The 22,391-nt window shown below is 38.6% G+C and overlaps 2 protein-coding genes across 4 annotated transcripts in view; one reads left to right on the top strand and one right to left on the bottom strand.

The window, feature by feature from the left end:
* Positions 1-22,391, bottom strand: part of LOC140952934 (uridine-cytidine kinase-like 1) — a 46,729-nt gene that overhangs the window by 16,840 nt on the left and 7,498 nt on the right. For 2 of the 3 annotated variants that reach the window (XM_073402389.1, XM_073402390.1), the window contains 2 exons: positions 19,745-19,873; positions 545-598 (listed from right to left, as the gene is read on the bottom strand). In XM_073402389.1, the coding sequence (XP_073258490.1) occupies positions 545-598; positions 19,745-19,873 (183 nt within the window). Of the gene's footprint in view, positions 1-544; positions 599-4,471; positions 4,573-4,649; positions 4,926-19,744; positions 19,874-22,391 lie in introns of those variants that run through there. The other variant, XM_073402391.1, reaches the window with a different exon arrangement.
* Positions 6,843-8,659, top strand: LOC140952935 (uncharacterized). Its single transcript, XM_073402392.1, has 2 exons — positions 6,843-7,038; positions 7,484-8,659. The coding sequence occupies exons 1-2, from the start codon at positions 6,996-6,998 to the stop codon at positions 8,164-8,166; spliced, it is 726 nt and encodes a 241-aa protein (XP_073258493.1). The 5' UTR covers positions 6,843-6,995; the 3' UTR covers positions 8,167-8,659.

Raw genomic sequence — 22,391 nt, 5'->3', positions numbered from 1 at the left:
TTTGAAATTCAGACTAAAGAAATATGTACTCAAATGGACTCATCAATAATTTAAAACATGAACTTTAATTTTGCTTTTCTGGATTCCATACAGCCAGCCTTCAGAAGTACACTTATGGACTTACATTTACAAAATCACCGTCTTAGGGACTTACACAAAGTCATGACAGAAAACTCAAGATCGTTGGTTTGAGGTCTCTCAGTCAAAGTTTTTTTTTAAAATTAGTATAATAAATTTTCTCCAAGGGTATGATTCACCTTTATCATACAAGTTTAATTTTTATTTTCCCTTAAGTCAGATTCATGATACAAAGGAGGACAAATTAAACTGGTTTGAAAATTTCAAACGAAAAGTGTCTGAACCACAAATTATATGCCTATAAAAGGATCCAGAATATTCTTTCTAATGCTGTTTTATGGCTTGCTTTTAATCTGTTTGGCCTTTTAAATATGTCATTATGTTATATCCTTATAAAAAGGCTATCAATAACACTTACATGACATGCAATTTCCTAAAACAGATTTTATATTTTGGTATAACACACCTATGACAAATGGCTCTTTAAGTTCTCCATGCAAATTATACCAAGGTGGACGGCCTGCAGAAAAACAAAATATTGACATACAGTAGTTAGCAAAAACTACATTGTGCCAGCATGGGTTGCAAGACATGAAAAAAGTCATGGCACAAACACAGTCTCTCTCTATGCTAAGGGTGCTCTGACACATGAAGACAAACACATTACTCCAATAAATAATGTTGTTGAGACCAGCATCGTACACAAAATTAACACTGCCTTTAAATATAGTAATATAACAAGAAAATTAATCACTGGTTTGATTTGTGCTGCCTGATCATCACCTAATTTTATTTTAACTTTGATAAGTAAGCTTCACCACAACTTGACCAATAAGGAAGCAAAAAGTCATTTTTCTCGGGGATAGTAGCAGTTTCATTATCAGAACTGCTGCTAATGTTGTGATAAAAAAATTAGCAATTTATTTATCCCCACAAAGCAACAAATCCTTGGAGGTGCAGCATCAACTCACTTAAATAACATTGTTTAGACAAAATTAAAAATGCTTTTTAATGAAAAGATCCTTTAAATACAGTGTAAAACTGCTTTTATTATCTTCATAAACCTTTTTCTTCAAAAAACATCCCTTAACCTGGCAAAAAGAATGAAAAACAGAAACAACCTTTGAACCAATATTGAAGGATGCAAGCAAAGGTTTAGGTAAATCTGGGCCAAAAACCTATGATTGTCACTTAGGATACCTTTCTTTAGAGAACTTATTCTCACATGGACAGTAAACAACTCCACAAACATTAATACAGTAGAACGCATGTAACTCAAACTCTCAAGGGAAAACAGATCAAGTTAGCGAGGGTTTGAGTTATCAGGATTGATTAAATATTCAATTTGGCACTTTAATAAATTTCCATGCACATCAGTGTATAGTATAGTGCAAACTTACTTATTTCATTTGAAAGGGTAACATGATTATGAATTTTTATGATAACACATGATCGGTTCTTTGCACCAATTAAGATCAAATTGCTGTAGGGTTAATTTTTGTGTTTTTACAAATTATAAAACAAGAAGAGTAAAAAGATGGCATCCACGTGGGGTTACGAGAAAAAGATTTCGAGTTAGTTTGAGTTAGCTGGGAATTCGAGTTATTCAAGCAAAAATGACTGAAAAGTGGGGTGGAATCCAAGGGAAATATGACTTAGTTTGAGTTGGTGATGAGTTTAAGTTTTTCGGAGTTCGAGCCATTGAGGCTCTACTGCAATAGCATTTTGCATCTTAATCCATGCAAAAAGCAGGATAAATGAACTTTTATCACAGAAAAAAAAAATACAGCTGTCTCTCTTATAGTGTAATAACCATTTTATAATTAAGGCTGGTTTCCATAGGGTCGCTACCACTGCTGCAATGACTGCAAAGATCACAAACTGAAAGTTTGCTCAGCATTCGCAGGGATTACTTGGAAACAATAATCTTAAAAAATAAATATTTAATTATAGTGATCAAATAGACTTCAGTTTTACTTTGTTCCTGACTGTCATATAATAATATTATCTCTACTGTACTTTGCTAAGAATGTTCACATTGCTCAACTTTTTTTTTAGCAACTGTAGCAATCATACTAACAATAGTACAGTGCAAACCATGTTTTACTAGCTACAGGGGTGTATAAGGTCCTTTCAGAAATGGAAAGTTTTCTTGTACCATAATGACTAGCATGTACACAGGTGGAATGTAGAGAAGATAACAAGGCTGTGCTCTCAGGGCTAAAAATAACGGACTATAGGTCGCCGGTCATGATGACCGGTCAAATAATTTTTAGGCCCGACAAACCCGGATTTTGGCCGGTCAAATAATGAATACAATGATTTTTTTTTCGTTATAAGGAATATCAAATTACACTGGCAATAGATCGTTGTACTGCATTGACGTTCAGGTTTTTAGTGGCAAGTTGGTGAAATTCATTCACAAGTTGTTGAGTTCCTTTCCGGGGTTTTCCCTCGCTTTCATGTCCGTTTATATATACTTTGACTTTGAGTATCATCGTACGGCGGTGTCTCAAGTGTCCAAGTCCCACAGCTGCATATCAGTGAAAGTGATCTTTTTCGTTGCCCGGCAGGTGATTGAAAGTCTCCTCCACTAAATATTTTGGGCGAAGAAGTTGATTCTGGCGAGAACTCCATTCCACAAACAGTGTATTTATCATCAGAAGTCAACAAATAAACAGGAGAGCTTTCGTTGGGTCGTACATCGTGCAACACTTTATCGTGAAGGGCTCATTATAAATGTCTACAGAAATTTGCATAAAGCTGTTTACAAGAAGGAGGATTTTAAGCGCCGAGATGGGCGACATTCCTTTTCGATTAGCTTAAATTTTTATCAGGCAATTCCGCAATCGAGTCCGCAAACAAGATTCATGTTCGACATAAAGAAATTATATACAGTGCTAAAATTTATTCCTGGAGAAACAGTACAGCACGTGGAGAATTGCGATAGATTAACCTGAATTCCATCAAAGGTGGTTTTTACAATCCTCTTGCAAGTAGATGTGAAACGTTAGATTGACAAAAACTGTTAGCTATCCTTTAGTTTTCTAACAATAATGTGTATGTGTATGTTTTCCCAAAGAAGGTCACATTATTAATCACAGCAAAGCGGAAAGAACAGTGCGATTTGCAGCATCATTGTGTTACTCCACAACTCAGTTTGTTGTTGTTTCGTTTTGTTGCGTTTCATTACATGACCAAGTGAAATTTAATGTGGCATTCATTTTCTTTAAAAGTTTTAGTGCACAGCATGAAAAAAGAGGCAAAGAAAAAAAAAGGATTACAGTGTTATAGAGCAAAACGCATTAAGCAGCAACTATATGGAAAATATTTTAAAAGGTTTGCTTCCAAAAATGACTGGTCAAAATGACCGGCAAGATGAGAGTTTGACCGGTCAAGTCCACGATCAGGCTGGACATTGTTCGTTGACCAGCCGTTACTTTGAGCCCTGGCTCTAGCAGAGCCCGGTGGCCCGTGGCACCTAACTTTTGTTCTTGGGTGACTAGAAATTCTTTGCCTTTTTGATACAAATCATATGCTGGGCACACTGGATTTCACAAGTTCAGAGCCTCGGCTCCCTTCAATTTTTCTTAGAGTACAGCCTTGGATAACAGAGTTTCACTGTAGCTTGAAAAGTATTGTAGGAAACAGTAAGAATGCGTTGTTTTGTAAAGTCCCAAATGAGATTGGATTTGAAATGTGAATAAATTTCAATACTATTATGACACTGAGAATCGGAGAAGGGTGTACCTCCAGGTCCTTGAAGCTGAATTTGATAGAGTTCTAATACATTTCTTCACATAAATGTGGATTTTGGCTTTGCAGTAATCCTGCTAGGAGCATTTCATAGTGGAATCTTCAATGTCTGCAACATTGATGACTTTATAAATTAAATTGGAAAACACTGCTCAAATCTGGTCATAATGATGATTTAAGGCCAACGTGTCACTACTCTATGAACAGAGGCCCTTCGATCTTCCTAGATAAGTCCCAACTTATCTAGGAAGATTGAAGGGCCTCTGCTCGCAGGGTAATGTGTCACAAAAGGGACCCTAAAATTTAAAAAAACCTTTTACTTTTATTAAAATAAAACTTGCCCAATATAGATCCCAGTCCATAAAAGAGGAAATTCCAGTTGGCCTGTCCTGTTTCTCAGGAGCAAATACTCTCAACTAAGAATTCATCACTAAAATGGACAAGGTGATTTGATGTAAAATTGCACCAAAAGGGATTCCTGGCGCGTCAATCCAGTGCACATATATCAAATTCACATAAGGATACGCGCATGCACGTGCTAGCACATACACGCAAACATGCGACCACAGTTGAAATAACATACGAATTACTTCACGTGGATAAATGATTCGTGGACTTTGTTGTCAAAAACGCTCACCTGCAGTGTAAATTGTTCTGTTAGAACGTCGAAACACCCTGACATTATCGGGTTTATTTTTCAAGGGCGAGCTAGGAGTCTGAGGAGGGGCATCGCCAATACTGCGAAAAGAAAAACGATAAGGAAACTATATTTCAGTGAATAATTAGAGAACAATATAAACAGGACTAGAAGTTACCTTTCGCAGCTTCCAGAGCTGTCTTCTGTCGGAGAAATCGATCTTACATCTAACTTCAGATCACATGGACGGTGAGATTTTTCCGCCATGTTCCTTGCTGCGCAATAGCCTCTGCGCACATGTTCGAGTAAACACTGCTGTACAATAACATGACCGTGGGCGCGTTTATGCTTGTCATGTCAAAAGCCGCATGGACTGAATTTGGCAAAAATCAAAACTTGGGATTATCTCCAAGTTCCGGCTCCTAACGCCCACAGAACGAGCTTAACATCAACCGTCCAATTGCTTTTTTCATAAGAGCAGTTCAAATTGTCCTGTGTAGTGCAAACACAACTGAGCAAATTTGTGATTAAAACCAACTGACCGAAAAGACAATACTTGGATAAAACCAAAACTCACTGACACCCCGGCTGCCACAAAATTAACAAACTGAAATCAGAATATTTAAAAATTAATTTCTACTCTTTTAGGCCACTCTTTCCTGGTTGTTGTGATTAGCTTTTTGCCGGCAGAGTTTTAGAGTTATTAGAAGTCAAGTTTGACAATCACCTGATAAAATTGGAACCATATCACTTTTTGTTTTGTCTTAAATATTTCGGGTACCAAAATGCTTCCAAGTTATTAAAAGCTGGTAGCAACTCAAAACGCGATCGCTTTCTCAAAGTATTATTTTAGAGTCCATGTCGAAATTTTATATCCCGGTAGTTTGTAATATTATTTTCCAATCGGATATGGGTGTAATTTACATGGGCTTTCTTGGCTCCTGTGCACGGGTTTAAATGTCAAACACGAAATGACAGGTGAAACTTCTTGTCACAAAATGTTCCAAAATACTTCCCTTTTACATTGGGGTGAGTAATTAACACTTAAAACATTTTAAAACGTTTTAATATTACTTTAGCTTTTTCTTAAGCTTTTCTTCGCCGGTTTGTAAAACCAAAATCAATTTAACATAACAAAAGTAAATCTCTAGACAAGAAAAGGTCATAAAGAGACGACAAAATGCTTGCTTTCGCTTGTTTCGAGTAAAATTTTAATTGCCATTGTTCGAGCATCTCTCGATCACTTGGAAGAACGCGCCTGTAACAGTACAGAGTTAAAGAGCACCTCAACTATATTGTATTTAAAGCGAAAGAACGAAAATATGTTAACGATTTTCGCTTACTACATTTTTTAAGCGAGACAAGTGAGCGCGTATAGCAAGTTGGAAGGCCATGGGCGGTCACCAAGTGACGTACGTAATGACATAGCCTGCGGGACATGATATTTATTAGCATCTTCAGACTGAAAATTGCTTTACCCAAATATTCAAACCTTCTTAAACAGGCATCTAAAATAGCGCGATTAACAAAACTACCAATGTGGCTGCAATCACGACAGGAGACGATTTTAAAGAGATCAGAGCGTATTTCTGCTTTGGTTAATTTGACAAGCTTTTGTTTACGCAGCGTTTGACAGCTCGGAGATTCTCATCCCATCCGAGATACAAAGATGACTGGCTCGTATTGTTCATAAAACAATATTCAAGCATTGTAAATGCAGCTTTCAAGACGAACAATACGTGCATTGGACTAAACTTTGTAGCTCTGGTAACGCTGAAAGAATTAGGATACTTTCGCAATTTCAGCCGCAAAATAAAGCGATCAACTTATCCGAAAGAAGAAACCGATAATTTTCGACCGAAGCGTCAAACATTCGCGCGTGCCACACCACCTCGCATAGCTCTTTAACCAACGCGCTAACAATTTATTCCTGTTGTTCTTAATGTGGTTTAAGTTGAAATATAACAACTCATCACAGTTGCTTAATTTTCATAAACAGAATATCTATCTCTACCAATATCTCCAAATACATTGAAAAGCGAACGCGTCGGGATCATATCAAAGACCGCAGGCAAAATATAATCTTATTTGTAAAAAAAATTTCATTTTCTCTCAGCTTCGGCACCTCAAATGTTTGCTTTAGCAAAATGAAAGAAAACTTGGATAATAGACTTGCGAAAGGGCAGTCAAAATTGGCGTTAAGATCTGAAACCTGAAGTAAATACAATCGCCGTATATCTCCAATCCACGTGGAAAATTTTCCCAGTTGTTCGCAGAGGCCAATGAAATGCGAGCGCAATTTAAATAGATTGTCACAATAAGCCAATCGCGTGTCGTTATTATATTGTAAATTACACAAACACACAGCAACGCAAGACTGCACACACGCTTTCATCTGTCATTAGTGTCAAAGTCTCTGGGCTGTTACAGGTTTCGCAAACACTGCTCTGCTTCTAATTCTAAGCTCTATCCTTTCTGAGAGAAACACCAAGACAGCCTCGGGCAGTACGTTCCGACAAGAGAGATGGCTCCCCACACCGTCAAGGGGGCGAGGAACAAGCGATACTGTAAGTTACAGAAAGCCGGTTGAAACAAATGAATGTCATTTTGCAGTAAGCCGTCCAAATGCGCAACGCCTCTGAAATTCTGAATGAATGAGTTGTGCTTTTGACAGTGGCAAATTCGTCGTCCGGGGAAAAATTCTCTCGTAGGACATTATTTTTTTTTAATTTCTAAGGCCCACATCTTATTAAAACTAGGATTCCAGGATTCTGCGGCTTCAAAGAATGTCGGGTTCCAGACAAGTTATGTCTCGTGATTTCACTGTGTTCGCTCGCGGACCGATGACAGTTGTGATAGTTCATAAGATCAATACATGTCTTGATGAGCAAAGGGCACCAGAATTATCGTGTGCCACTTCGTCGCCGCTACGTCCCAACAAAGGAATTAAATGGTTATTTTTTATTCCTAAATTGCTTTTTAACAGTTATTGTTATTTTTTGTCTCTCGCAGTGGACGAAAACGTGGAAATTTTCAGAGCGGAAGGCGAGAGGGTGCTTCGCGCATCACGTGTCACAAACGCCAATAGCCCACCGCCCAAGAGAAGAAGAGGCAATTTACCGAAAGATTCGGTCAATGTTCTACGAATGTGGCTCTGGGAACACAGGTTTAATGCTTATCCCTCCGAAGCTGAAAAGCAGTATCTTTCGAAAGCCGCTAACCTCTCTGTGCTTCAAGTTTGCAACTGGTTTATAAATGCCAGAAGGCGAATACTACCCGAGATGATTCGTCGAGAAGGCAGAGACCCCAGCAATTACACAATCACGCGAAGGGCGAATGTAAAGAGTGCTTCATCGTCTCCGAGCAGTTTTTATCAGCGGAGTCTATCCCCCAGCCCTGAGCGACAATTCGAACAAGACTTTTCACAGCATGATTCAGAGCCGTATTTTCCTGTATGTGATTACAAGGGACAGTTTGATAATTACGTGGGTTGTAAGAGCCCCCACTCACTCGCTCACGGACAGCAACACGAGTGTGTCTCCGAAATACCGTCTCCTAATGAGAATTCATCACCGACGCCAACACTGGACGCTTTCAGTAGCATAAATTTATTGGTCGAAGTTGCTCTGAACATGGACGAATTTCGTAAACAAGGCAAAAAATGTTTACAAGAGGTTGCTTCATTGTCATGCTAACTCCGAAGCAATTTGAAATTTATATCGCATGTAGACTTTGTGTTTTCTCATTGTTCCGGGGACCCCTTTGTACATTTTAATGAATAATATATCACTGGCCGGCCGAACAGTGAGAGACCTGACACACTGACAAAATCGTGTAATGCTACCCGTACCACACAGGGTACTTTCTATTTTGACATGTCAAACTTCACTGGGCGCGCGAGTCGCGGACCTTCCTTTCTCAGCTCGAACCGATGCGTGGATTAAGACCGCGGAGTTTCGCGAAATTTAACAGGTCTGAAATTATGTAGATGTGCTCATTGTTTTATCGAACGCTGTGTAAATAGAAATCCAAACTGTCGATTGGACGGAGTGACGGACTTCTCCGCCGGTAACCTAAAGGAACAGGGAACCACACTCGACTTGTCATTTGTTTCCAATTTTGTGGCTCGGTCGTGCCAGCTTTGACTTTTGCTATCTGTGGAAATAAAAACTCGAATTCTTGAACTAAGCTCTTGTTGTTTTTTTTTTTTGGTGTTTTGTTTTTGGGTTATTATGTCTTTTAATCCTCAAGTGCTTCGTTCATGACTGTCACAGGTCCCCGCTCGCTCGCAATCTTCAAACTTGTCAGTGCGACAAAGCCCTGTAATACATTCCAGTTCAAATTTATCACCGATCGTCGCAGATCCAACAAAATTCAGTCGTTATCAAGCGCCAATATCTCATCACCACCATGATGGTAGGAAACTATTTTCTCTCTAAAGATAAAGAAACTTAAGATAGCCAGCAATTATGGATGCAAATTTTTCAGTTTTAATTTGACAGGGCCTTAAGGTCCACTTTGATTGGATTGTCTTTTTCGAACTTCTTAGAGAGCTGCATGATTCGCGTGCTTTCCGGTAAAAATAACCATATAAAACGGGAAGATCTTGTCAGTAAAGACCATTATTACATACTGCACTCGACAATATTGTTTTGGGGGGTTTAATAAAACGGAAACACCATCAACATCCGGGTGAAAGACAAGACCACCAAATGCTGAAAAATCATTTTGAGGTGAATATTCAAGAGCCTCAAATTAAAATAGTGCCCGGTCGCTTTAGTTTCAATAGCAACACTTAAGGGCTTCATCCAACGAGGAAAAATGTCATCCAAAATTGCCAACTTCATTTTTGACCCTGAGAGAAGAACTGCGACGAATCAGATTTTAAAAGCCTAGCGTCAAACACGGACTTATCTTTTACTTTTAAAAATTTAACTTTGTCAGTTTAATCGTTGCTTGATCAAGGGTTCTATATTTTTTGTGGTAGAATCAGTAGAACGTTTTTTTTTTCGCGCATTTTCCAGCGTTTAGAAACACAACCTGTCGGACAGCTGAAGAAAGTGTAAAATGAACGACTGGTTTGTTTATTTATCGTTTAAAATACTAATCATTCTAAAGCGTTGAGTTTGGGGAAAATATTTTGCCAAAACGCAAGAATTATCACGGTCTAATACTGGATATTCCATTCAGGCATAGTTTGAGAATCTTGTATCGCCGTGGGCCAAAAACATTTTAAGAAGAAAGGCCAGTGTTGCATTCTGGTATGCGATAGCTGGCTCAGTTTTGGAGACAAAAGAACAAAGAAAATACTTAAACCTACCGAAAAACAATTCAACTACAAGCAGCCTAAACGCCACCAGACAAAATATTCTTTTTCTTTGCTAAAACTAAAGAACTTTGGATTTTGATACACGGGCAAATTCCCTACATACTGCTGTAGATGCGAGTCGATAAATCCTCACAGGGCTTTCAAATGATATGGACTGCGGTCACATTTGGCACAGGTAGATGAGATTAACTCTACTATCGTTTCTCTGTAATATTTCTGGTAAGATAGCAGGTATTATGTAGCACGGGACATGGATACTTGTTTCGTTTAAAACTGACCTCTCTTCGTTCGTTTTAACATCAGTTAATTTTACATAAGATAAATAAAGAGAACCGTTTCAACTAAACTCGAGTTTACGCCGTACGAACATACTTGGGCAGTGTTCTCCGGCTAGCTACATGCTTTACTTCTCAGTACCATCTTTTATTGTTCTGGTCTCACCGTACTGACTTCGAAAACAATCGTTTTCCCAGCAGAAACAAAAAACTGTTTCTGTGGAAACAGCAAGACTTTTCAAACATCCGCGCTTTAAGAATGAGCGAGTGTTAAGACCAATATTGGAAAATTATGTTCTTCAAAAAAATTCCCTTAAAACGTAAATTAGGAAATACAAAAAATAACCGAGCTCACTTAATTCGAAAGACTTATTTAAAAGAAAGGGTTTTATTCGCAAATGGCTGGTAAAAAGCAATAGAGCATTTTAAAGGAACAATGTGTTACTTGGACACAATGAAAACACTGTAAGAAAAAGACGTTTTTAATAAACATTAAATTTTTAAGTAAAGCGAGGCAGCTGGCTATCGGGAAGAAAAACGCGACGCCTTTTAGCTTTTGCCAACGAATTCAGTTTCATTCATTAATGGAAATTAGAGTGGCAAAAAGGCCAATTACATGAAAACGTGCATTTCCAAGTTTTGACAGATGGGTTTAAGTTCAGACTGTCTCCTCAACTTGCATGTACCAGTCTCGAGTCTTGGGGGTTTCCTTCCGCAATTACAAGAGGTTACAAGGAAAACACAACCCAAGATTTGTCTCACTAGATGAGAGAGTGACAAGTCAAAATGTACATTTTAAAATTCATTTTGCAGAGAATCACTTTGCTCACTTAATTGCATCTCTGTTTATAGACGACCAATATGAAAACTATCTTAGTACCCCAATGATATCAGAAGTAAAAAAGAGGAAAATGTAGATTACTCTCAACAGAGAGAGTGGAACGTTTAAGAGAATATGAACTGAGCATTGTATCGCAAGTATTACAGCTTGACTTTGTTAAAGGAAAAAGAAAGCCAGCCAATTTCACTGAAACGCCAACTAAAATCAAGGGCTCTGACAACATATGTAAACAAATGTGGAGTCAGTTGTCTTATTATGGGTCACGTAATGTTTTAGCGACTCCCATAAAACCCTAAAAGGGCCAAATTTCGACAAAAATACTGAAAGAAATACACATCCATGCATGCGAAGCTTTCATTTTGATGATCAAACTAAAACGTTTAAGCTTACAGACTATATAACACATGTCTTCTTTAACAAAACACCAGCAACTTGGCCGACTAGTTGAAGCTCTTGACGCTGATAGTAAGTGTTGTACTGAACATGGCACAGCCGGAATCACTCTTTTTTTGTATGAAACAGTAAACTAAAGAATAAAATTGGTCATTTATTTAAATGCTTCTTCTACGGCTTTTTATTTTTTACAATCAAATATTTATACTTTGTTCGTTCCTCAATGTTCCTTTTTAAACTGGATAGTGTTTTTTCAGCGATACATGTAAATAATCTCGCGTTTCACAAAATAGAACGCACAGCTGGGCAAATGTAAAGAAGAAAGAGAATTAAAACTTAAAAAACAATATTGAAAACCACTTAAAACCTACAGCGCTACATCATAATCGATCATAAACTGAAAGGAAAGAAAAAGACAAAGGGATAATTTATCCTGGCTCAAATGAACACGGCGAAAACCCCGATGTTAAAAGGATACGAAAACGTCTAAACTGAAAAATAAATCGCCACTTTTCCCTGCGGGCGTTGTCACTGTCACGTCTCTTCTACTTTGCACCATCTTGTCTCCAAGAGGATGAGAGTTTTTTAAATATTACTTTTTCCTTATCAGATGATATAATGCAATTTTTGGGGGGAGGGGAGGGGGGGGGGGGGGGAGAGAACTATCCCAGCTTTTTAATTTGCTCTGCAAAATCACTGAAAAAATTATGCGGCTCTTAAAATATATTTTTTTTCTGACAAAGTGAGATTGACTTACAAATGACTGGAATGTGGTATGTTCATCATTGTTCGGGAAAGAATAGTTACTACACTTAATGCCCAAACGGTGTTAAGAATCCAATAGCACCTTAAAATATCATGGGCCTCATGGAAAGACCACCAAATACAAAAAAGTACTCTTACTAAATACATCTCCTCGGTAACCATGAGAATCAAAAGAGTGGGAATAGTGAAGCAAATATCGACTTTATATTGCACGGTTTAAAATGAAACCTCCTTTGACCTTTGAATGGCCCGACTCCTCTCAGACGTGGAAGCTAATAAAAGCTTCAAACTAGCCTCCCGCGCAGATGGCAGGGCAGGGACGCGTGACGAACCCCTAAGAACGTCTGCGTGGGAGGCTATCTTTAAACCTCATTTTGCAGTTTTACTATTAATCAAAATTCACTTGTAAGTTCCAAAATAATTAATGTATCACTCATGGAAACGGAGTTTCGTTACAAGGATACTGTACTCCCAAGATAAACCTGACATAATTTTATTTCGAATGAATTTTAGAAGATCAAATCTTTTCTTACTTTTGTTCTCCAATTAAAAGGAGACAAATACATATCCTTTCATGGGTTCACTGGCATAATTGAACATATTATTGGAATAATATATATACCCAAAACTGGAATCCATATTTTGCGAGATCATTCACAGAATATAACCAAATATTCAAATTATAAACCGATAGGCATTTCGCCTCGCGTCTGGGCGTTTTTCTTTTTGAGCCTAAGTATCGAGTAAATATGCTGCAGCCAGAGAAATTCTGGTTGCAGGGAAGTTCCTCTCTACATTTTGTCAAAATCTATGAGCTGTTTATGACCACGAGATGAACTTCTCTGGCAAGGAATTGCTCATGCAAAGCCCAGACTTCAATTGAGGAAATATAAGGAATATTATTCATTACGCGGAATATGCATTCAATTATCAGCATCTTAATCCTACTTTTTTACCCTTCAAACTTCTTTTGAACCCTTCATTTGTTGCAATAGACAGCAAAAAAGTCAGGGTTTCCTCAACCTCGCTCTTTGCAAGGCGCGAGGGGCCAGCGTGAAATTCACGCGCGAAGCACGCAAGCCTCACACGTCAAAGAAGATCTTCATTGACCCTCGCTCCAGATCTTTCGTTTGACGAGTGCATGTTCGTATTCCTCACCAGCGCAAATATGCAACCGTCCTTGTGTTTTCCTAAATTAGGTAAGAATGCAACTGTAATATGTTTAGACAGCCTGACAAAACGCATTTTCCACGTTGTCGACGTAATTTGACCACAGCTTCCAAAACACTTCAGCTTTTCGGTTTTTTTTGTTCAAGAGTAATCGCATATCAAAAATTCGTTGGACGTGTGCGGTAAAAATATTATGCCGTTCACATAAAAACAATAGAAACTCTTGTGAAAGTCATTTCCGCTAGAAGCACATGGTACGTGAGAAAATTGTTTATAATGGTGAGACAAAATGAGGACCAGATCGTACTTGTGAGCAGAAACGTGACTGTTCTGGGACAAGTCTGCTAAAATGTAACTGAGGCGCTGAAAAAAGAGAGAGAGAGAGAGAGGGATTGCCAAAAGGCGGTCCAAGAAATCTCAAATTTTCTTGTCCAAGCTTGGACGCACGCTCAGGAACTCCCAAAAAAGCCAACAGATTAGGAATGCATTCTCTTACATCTAGCGCAAAAGAAAGCAAAAGCGACATGAAATCTGACAGTTGTAGTCTAAGAGAGAAGGGGTGAAGGGAAGGGAGGTAAACAATCCTGTATGTGTACTATATTCCCGTGGGGTAGGGGGCGATACTCCAGATTCCAAGTGACAGGGATGATCGAAGGAAGGAAGGTAGTAAAATTTGGCAAGTATTTTTTTGGGGGGTGGCTTGATTTAAGTAGGGACTTTTGGCTATTTAGAACAATCTGAAGATTCCTAATAGTGCCTGCGCATCCGGCCGCGTAGTTCTGCGATTAAAGTACAACAAAACTTGTTTTCCCTTCTGGAGATTTTTACGGCTCAGAAATTCTGTATGGGATTTTTGAGGGGTTAATTTTTGGTGCAGGGATTTTTTGGGGGTTTTGATTTTGGCCCAATTCGATCATTCCTGTCACTTGAAATCCGGAGTACCTCCCCTCGGGACTATATGGGTACTTGTCGCAGGGAAGATGCGGTTTTCCAGGTGCTTAGTCCTTCAATAGGTTGCCTGAAGAGGCAGGGCCTGAACTGTTGAAAGAAGCCTAAACTACGTACTAACAAAACAATTCAACTCGGTTCACTTTAGAATCCCTTGTTTTATGAATACCCGCCATGTTAAGCCAAACGACCTCTTGGCAGAATTACCACTTGGAATGTTTCGCAACATTGCTGCCAAACGACTTGAATAGCGATTTTGCGCGTTTTACCACCCCCGAATCAAACCTGTCTTGCAACAAATCAGGTTGTTTTAGGTTACAAAAAGTTGTTGCAGAACCTAGAGAGTGGTTCTACGTTTTGCCACAAAATCTGTACATACTGCGCGTTTACGGGAAAGACACAAGGCAAACTTGATTTGCAGCAAGTGACTTAACTCCCGTGCATGGCGTGACTCCCGCGTAATTTTATCCAATCAGGAGTCAGTATTCACGAAACTTGCCTTTATTGGTTGCAAGACAGGTTTGACCGTGGGTGGTAAAACGTGCAACTTCGCTTTTCAACTCGTTTTAAGCTATGTTTCGAAACAAGTTGCACGTTTTTGTAGCTCGTTTTACCGTAGCTTTAGTAAAGAGAGGGAGATAAGATAAGGGCTACTGAATTTCCTTTCGAAATTATTTTCTTATCACGTCTAAGGACTGGTTACGTTCCGGAACAATCCCACTAGAAAATCCTTTTATCGACAGCTGGTGCGGCCCGAATGTTACTTACATGTTTTTTTTTATATACAGACTGATAATCGTAAGACAAATTCTAGAAGAAAAAGGAGGACAAGCGAACGAATTGAGAAAGAAAAATACTAAATAAGCTAACTTGCCCTTTGTGTGCTTCGCCCGAAACCAAACAGTTGTAAAGGGAGTTGTATATTTGCACTAGGAACGAAAGAAAACTTGGACTATCACTGTAAGTCGTCACTTTAGAACCAGTCAATGGGTGAAATACTTCTTCACCTTTATCGCGCGTCTATAAAGCCTTTTTATTTTCCTTGGACTTAAAATTGAAGCCGCGTGAAAAGGGTAGCAAAGGGGTCTGTGGTCCACGTGCTCACGAGAAAAGAGTATCGTTGACGTCAGCAAGTACGTCACAAGTGAAAATCGACAGTTAGCTTTTTTGTTTCGTTCCATTCAACCCCATTAACTTGTTTCTTGTTAAAGAACGCTTATCGATTGTGCCCCACAGTAAGATATTACATGAAATAATGGGTCTGTCATTAAAGTTAATGATGTCTTCGAACGTCACTATAAAGCATGTTCGCTCTGAAAGCATGTTCCGCCGCCTACATAAGCCTCAGCTGCTATTTTCGGGCATGCTAAACTGAGTAAATTTTTCACAAAGTAAGATCAGGAAAAAGGCATCACAACGCGGCGTTTTAATCGTCAGGACGTCACGCGAACAATTTATCCAACTCTTGTATGCCTTAAGGTGATGTCACAAGAGACAATTTGGAACGACGATTTTTAGCGCAACACAGCGTTGCAACATTGTTGCGACATTGTTTCGAATGGTTACAACATTGTTCCAGCATTGCAACGTTGTGTTGCGCTAAAAATCGTCGTTGCGAATCGTCTTGTGTAAGATTACCATTAAACGCCTACGACTCATTTCTAAGATAAAACGTTTCGCAGGAGTTATTTCTCTCCTTTTACCGATAAGTACGCAAGTGGGCATGAGAAGATTAATATCAGTATTTTGGTGAAAAGTGGTCGATTAAATCAATTTACCAGCATACTTGTGTAAACTTTGTTAATGCTATTATTTAGGTGTAGCGTCGCTTGATATCGCGAAAGTTTAATTTGTCAATAGGAAGCAAGCAAGCGTGCCAATATTTTTGAGGACATCATAAACCTAGTTTTGTTTCTCAGAAACATGACCCTGGAAAGAACCAGTTATGTAAAAAGGTTAAAAAGAAACAGTCGGTCTTGTCTGTATATTCTATATGGCGCCAAAGTCACGTGCATTCACCCTAGCCTCTTTTCATAATTCAACGCAAATAACCTTCGCAGGTTTCGCCTTAGTGAATGACAATACAGAAAACTGAATTTGCTACAGTCACGCTAGTCAAGAATAACTTACCAACGGGGGCGTTTATTCTTTTGTTTACTTCTTAATCGCTTTGCCGTAAGGATCAGTTTGCCGTTTCTTGTTTAAGGCTGGCCGACCTGACCTTTTGTGATTGCAAAAAATGGCAAAAAACAACTTAGGCATTTCACGTCGACTTCTTCAAGTAGACATTATTAAACTTAAGCTATAGATTATCAATAGCACGTGCTCGTAACTCCGTTGAGTTATTTTTCGTTTATACAAAATTAATCTTTGTCACTTATGTTGCTACAAATATACAAGGCACTTACAATATCGAAGATATTGTGAAATTTTCTAATTCTGTAACAGGCCACGAACTTACTTTAAAACATGAGGGCTAATTTATTAAGTTACACTCTTTTCAACTAAGTCACTATTTTTGCTATAATCGAGATATAAATTATGGTACTGACGTGTAATTTTCAACAAGGACTTTATATTCCCACGACGCGACGGCAAAGATTACGTCAAAAAAGCAAAAAAAAAAAAAAAAAAAAAAAGGATCCAATAGGTTTGGTAGGGAAAAACAACAACAAATTTTCACGTGCATCACACTTATTTGTACATTTCTTTGCCGTTTTGCACGACTACGACGTGAAAATGCCAACTTTTACGTTATAAGGAGGACGTAAACAAGCGACGATGGAATTTTATTTCTCTTTGTGAACTTGGATATGGTCTCTAGAAACTCGACTCTAGGAGAGTTCGCCTACATCTGACAAAGTAATACACTTAACTACTGATTATTCCCCAACCCTGGCAGTGACAGTTATTGATGAATAAAACACTTAATTCCGCTCGTTCATTTTGCTTTATGACTTCAGGTACAGTTCTAAACAACGAGCAATTAAAAGAAAAGTTGTCCAGAAAAAAATTAAATTGTAAAAGTTTTACTTTATCTTCACATACACGATTAGTGCATCTAGGCTAGTTGCTCCTTAAGTTAATTCTTTCTTCAAGTATTGATAGGCGTGTACTTTCAATGACCCGGATACGGCTTTACGGAAGCCATTAGACGAAAACAGAAAAAAAAAAACATTACAAGAGAGCCCTGTTCAAGTTTTCAGTGCTTCTCAAAGGCTAATCCTATCTACATTTCAAGCAGTACAGCCGCTAGATTATCACAAGAACTTCAAAATGGACAGATTGAAAAATATCTATCCTTTTCTTTGTGCATGGCGCAATTATTTGCAAACAAACATTCAAAATAATATTTCTCTTCAAGAAATCACGAGAGATATATTATTTTTAACGAAAGGCATTCCCAAAATAGAATATATTGAGGTAAAAAGTCCCTCAACTCAAAATAGGATGCTATGATGCAGTCACAAACCAAACTACCCACCCACGTGCATACGTAAAATAGGCGTCAAAACAAATTGTTCCTCCGAGTGTTGTTAAGTGACAAACAGGAAAAAAAAAATGAGCAATATTGATATGGAGTGTTGAGTAGCCAAAATGACGGCAAGCCGGAAATGCCACTTTTACCACACAGTCTGGGAATTTTAAAGGAGCGCAAACATTAGGCAGGGAGGGGTGGGGGGGGGAGAGGGTGTACCCAGGCAAGTATTTTGGTATGGCTCTGTAGCCACCTCGCTATAGCAATTCAACTTAATTTCAGGTCTAATCATTCACGATTGAAAAAGTATATCTGTTTTTCGGCATTTAAATACCCATAAAGCTCACAGAATATGGGTTGACACATGAATTTAAGAATCTTTCAAGAAAAAGCTCAAACACGCCATCAATGTAAAAATGTCAATGCGCGTCTGGTAGGGCTCGTTTATAATCGTTTGTCTCAAAGTAGTCGTGTCATGTTGTCATTGATACCGACCAGGTTAGAATTCATCTTCATCACTTTATCAGACGCCGGGTAATCCAGTAGTTATCCTATTTACAGACTACACAGCTATTTTGTTCACGTGGACAAGAAAAACAAGACTGTGTAAACTGCGTGTTATGAACGGAAGTATTTTTAAAAAAATTAATATCGTGCTCTATTGATATCTTCTGACACCTGACATTATATGTTTGCGCATTATATCGTTTTAAATGCAATTTCGCGCAAAGAAAAACACACCGACTACGCATGACGGTGTAACCTCGTATCCAGCGTGTAATGGCCGTCCCTTCTCGCTCCACCCCCCTCTCGCTCTGACCTTAGTTGTTCATTGTCCAAAGGTGGATAACGCTATCCACCGGATACATATTTATCCACTGGATAGCGCACTTGGTTCTCATAACATTTATCCGGTGGACAGTGTTTTCTATGGTTTAAACAAATGGACCGGCCAGGTTGACTGAGAGCGCGCGGTGGTGGTAAGGTAACATGTGCCAGTGGGAGTGTACGTGAAATAATAAGGGTAGCATTTCGACAAAACGCAGGCACTCACGCCGCTGTATATATGTAGATATATCGTAAAATTCCGCAAATTAGCCCCGGGGCTTATATTTTTCAAAGGCACTTTTCGAGTAGCCTGCGCGCAAACGAAATTAAACTCTGGTTAACTCCGTCCCCCACTTATCAGAGTTTACTTATCGTCTTTTGAGGGGCGGAGGGAAATTTGCGTTTCAAAGTCGATTGGGCTTGCCTTATAGCTGAGAATAAATTTACCATTTTTGCTCTGTTTTACTTTGTATTTGAGAACAATTTTCCAAGTACAAGCCCAGAGGGCTTATATTTGAAGGGGAGATTTAACGGAGGGTTTTTTGCGTTGCCGGTTTGAGGGGCTTATATTTGGAGGGGCTTATTTTCGGAATTTTACGGTATAACCGCAAGATCCATTTAGAAGAAGTGCTTTCCCGGGCTGCACTGCATCCATGAGAGACGTAGGACGTCGAAAATTGTGGCGTAATGAAGAAAAACGCTAATTGGCACGACCTCTTCAACTCTCCTCAAGTATAAAGCCCTAGGATTCTACCTTACCCTACCATATCCCCCTGGACACAGGCTACGATCTACAGTACCCCTGCTTGGTGTTTAGATGTTTCCGAAACGGCACAGTAAAACAAAAGTACTCAGTTCAAACACGTCTGAACGCGGAATTCTCAACACGGGTGCTGAAAAGATAATTAGAGATTTTAAGATTGGCAAGCTAAAGTATCGGCGAAAGCAAACCTTATTTCTACTTTTAAAAAAATTGAGAACAACAATAGGTTAGACCAGAGTTCGTCCTTTATTGAAAAAAGGCCAAATATATAACATTATATGTACAGTCAAAATAAACGATCATTAAATCGTATCCGCATTGCGCCATTAGATACACAATAACAGGATATTAAAAAAAACCCAAATATTTCAGACTATTAGAATAGCACATTTTCCATTTTCTTTCTCAAACTTTTCAAACGTTTTCATCATTTAGTACCTACGACGGGAGAACATTTGTCATTTCTAACAAGATAGTGAATACCTTGATTGTCGTCCCAGCCCAGTTCATGTCTTTTTTCGCGATATAACGGTTCGAGGTTTTCACCCCAGTGGTTGCTGCAGAAGTCAGGAAAAAAGAAGCCGATCTCCTTTTGGGCGGACTCATCTGAATCTGCAAAAAAAGATCGAAATTATTAGCCGCGCCTGAAATCAGTGTATTCAGGTGACTGGTGTGTTATTTGGCGACAAATTGTTTAGACTGTGAGGTAGGCAAAAAAAAGAGGACGGGAGGGGAGGGGACGGAACGAAACCCCTCTCCTCCCCCTCCTCCCCTATCCCTTTCGATGCCTGCCACGCAGGCTACGAATTGTTGCAACCGGTAAAAACAACATTTAACAAAAGTTAAATTTTAAAAGGGTTGTCTGTCAAGGCTGTCTAGTTCATTTTGTTAATAATGCCAATTAGGCGTCCTTTTTAGCTACTCCAAATTATTTGTGAATGACAATATCAGAGCCTCGTTTCAAACAAGTACATGTACGTCTCGGAGGCGTTATATCAAATGTTACAAACAACAAACATGAGCTTTGAAATCCGCCTTGTTAAGCTGACAAGTTTTCAAAAAGTTCAACCGCAATCCGTAGCAGAACTACTCTTTAATTTCTGTAGCAAATGTTCGCAACCTGCAAGGACCTGATTTGTAGCAAGACACTGGTTTGATTCGTGGGTAGCAAAACGCGCAGCATCGCTATTCAACTCGTTTTCAACAATGTCAAAAAACAAGATGCACGTTTTTGTAGCCCGTTTTACTGTACCTGAGAGCGATTTTCGTATGACCTTGAAAAATGGTTTCGGTAAGTGTTCGTTATTTGTTTTATCAGCTAATGAAAGAAAAGATCAAAACATGGACTCTTCGTTTTCCCTCCAAGAAAACCCTAATATGGAGAAGGCATTGTTCGATTGGCCAATCGTGTTGCAGTATGACGTCAAAGTGAAGTATCGATTGATTTCTAGAAAAATCTCGGGAATGAACTTTTTTCACCCAGCGTTTGTATCCGTTCGATAAACCAATCAAATCGCTCTATTTCCGTTCGTTTGTTGTTTCTTTTTTGTTCGCGCGTTATCATTTTAAGGTCATACGAAAATCGCTCTAATTGTTTCGACCAATCACACACGATACGCCACTGATACGAGCAAACATTCTTATTAACCGACCAGATCTCGAACAACGACGAAAAGTCTGAGCCCCAGAGCATTCGACTGGGTTTGGTTTTAGGGACTTGTCAGAAATTAGCAGGGGGGGAGGGGGGGTGGAAACAGAGGGAGGGTCACAACTTTTTGAGACTTAGGAAAGGGAGGGGTCATAAAAAATGGGCTGTTAAAAGGGGGAGGGTCATGCAAATATATGCCCGTGATCATGTAGAGGTTCACCCACAGAAGAAAAAGGAAGTTCTTTATCTGTTAAAAAAAAAAGAACAACGGAACATTATGGATATTAACTGTGAAGTAGTATTGCAAGAATTTAACAAACATCTACTTTTCATTTATAACAATGCCATAGAGTCTTATTGCAATTATGAATAATGTTGTTAATGTTACTAGAGTTTTGGCTATCCTTTTCATCACTGTCTTCAGCATCACCATCAATGCTGCTGTGAGCATCTTGATCATCATCATTTATGTCATTAGCATTTTATTTATTTTATTGGCTTCGCATTGATACAATCACTTTCATCACTAATATATAGATTTAGCCAGGGCTAAAAGCGAAGCTCCCATTAATAAATTTATATTTTTAAACCAAACAATAAATTTGTAATCCATAAATCAGTTAACTTAAGGGCACATTCATGTGACTTTTGAGGGAAAGGATAAGTTATTTTAGAGTGAAACATCTTACATCGAGTTGATAGCCTAAATATATGTACACCCAAAAAACAGCAAACATCTTCGATCACATTCAATAGCCATAATGGCTCTTTATCACAGTAGATTAGGCCTCGAAAACAAATTCTTGGAAAACAAATCAAGCCGAATTTTTATGCGTTCGACAGGTTTACTTTACAGATTCTGGCCAACAAATCTGAGGGTGTGTAAACCAACCTTTATACTTTTTATACATCACATCTGAGGTGAAACAGTACTATTTATCATACAGACCTCGGACAGAATACGGTATCTCACAATTTTTCAAGACAAATTGCACTCAGTCAATGTTTAGGACGATCAATCGTGTTCTTTTAGCGAAACCGTTCAAAAAATTTTCAAAATCACCCATACGGACAGCCGGTTCTCATTTCTAGTGGGAGCTGTCAGTATGTGGTCGAGTGTTTGAATGAACTTTAACAGAGATACGCTTCAACACAATCCCGAATTTATTATCATTATTTTTTTGTTATTTAATGGTTTCAGTTATAACGATGTGTAATCTTATAAAGCGTTTGATACGCGCGACATTTTTAAGTACTCCTTCAAGCGATGTTGATGAACAATGAAAACAAACGCCGCAGACAAGCGATTAAAATTGCAAGAGAGACTACTAACAATCAATAAAAGAAATATAATTCGGTGAAACATTTACAGAGACAAAAATTTTCATTCACGAAGACAAGTATTAAAATGTCTCTAAAAATCCTGAGTCTTTAAGCTTAAAGCTTAAGCTTAAGTTTATTTTGTTTTACTTACAGCCGGCC

This window comes from Porites lutea, chromosome 11 (assembly GCF_958299795.1).
Source record: "Porites lutea chromosome 11, jaPorLute2.1, whole genome shotgun sequence".
Classification (NCBI taxonomy): domain Eukaryota; kingdom Metazoa; phylum Cnidaria; class Anthozoa; order Scleractinia; family Poritidae; genus Porites; species Porites lutea.
The sequence above is the reverse complement of the archived record's forward strand: the minus strand, read 5'-3'. Positions and strand labels throughout refer to the sequence as shown.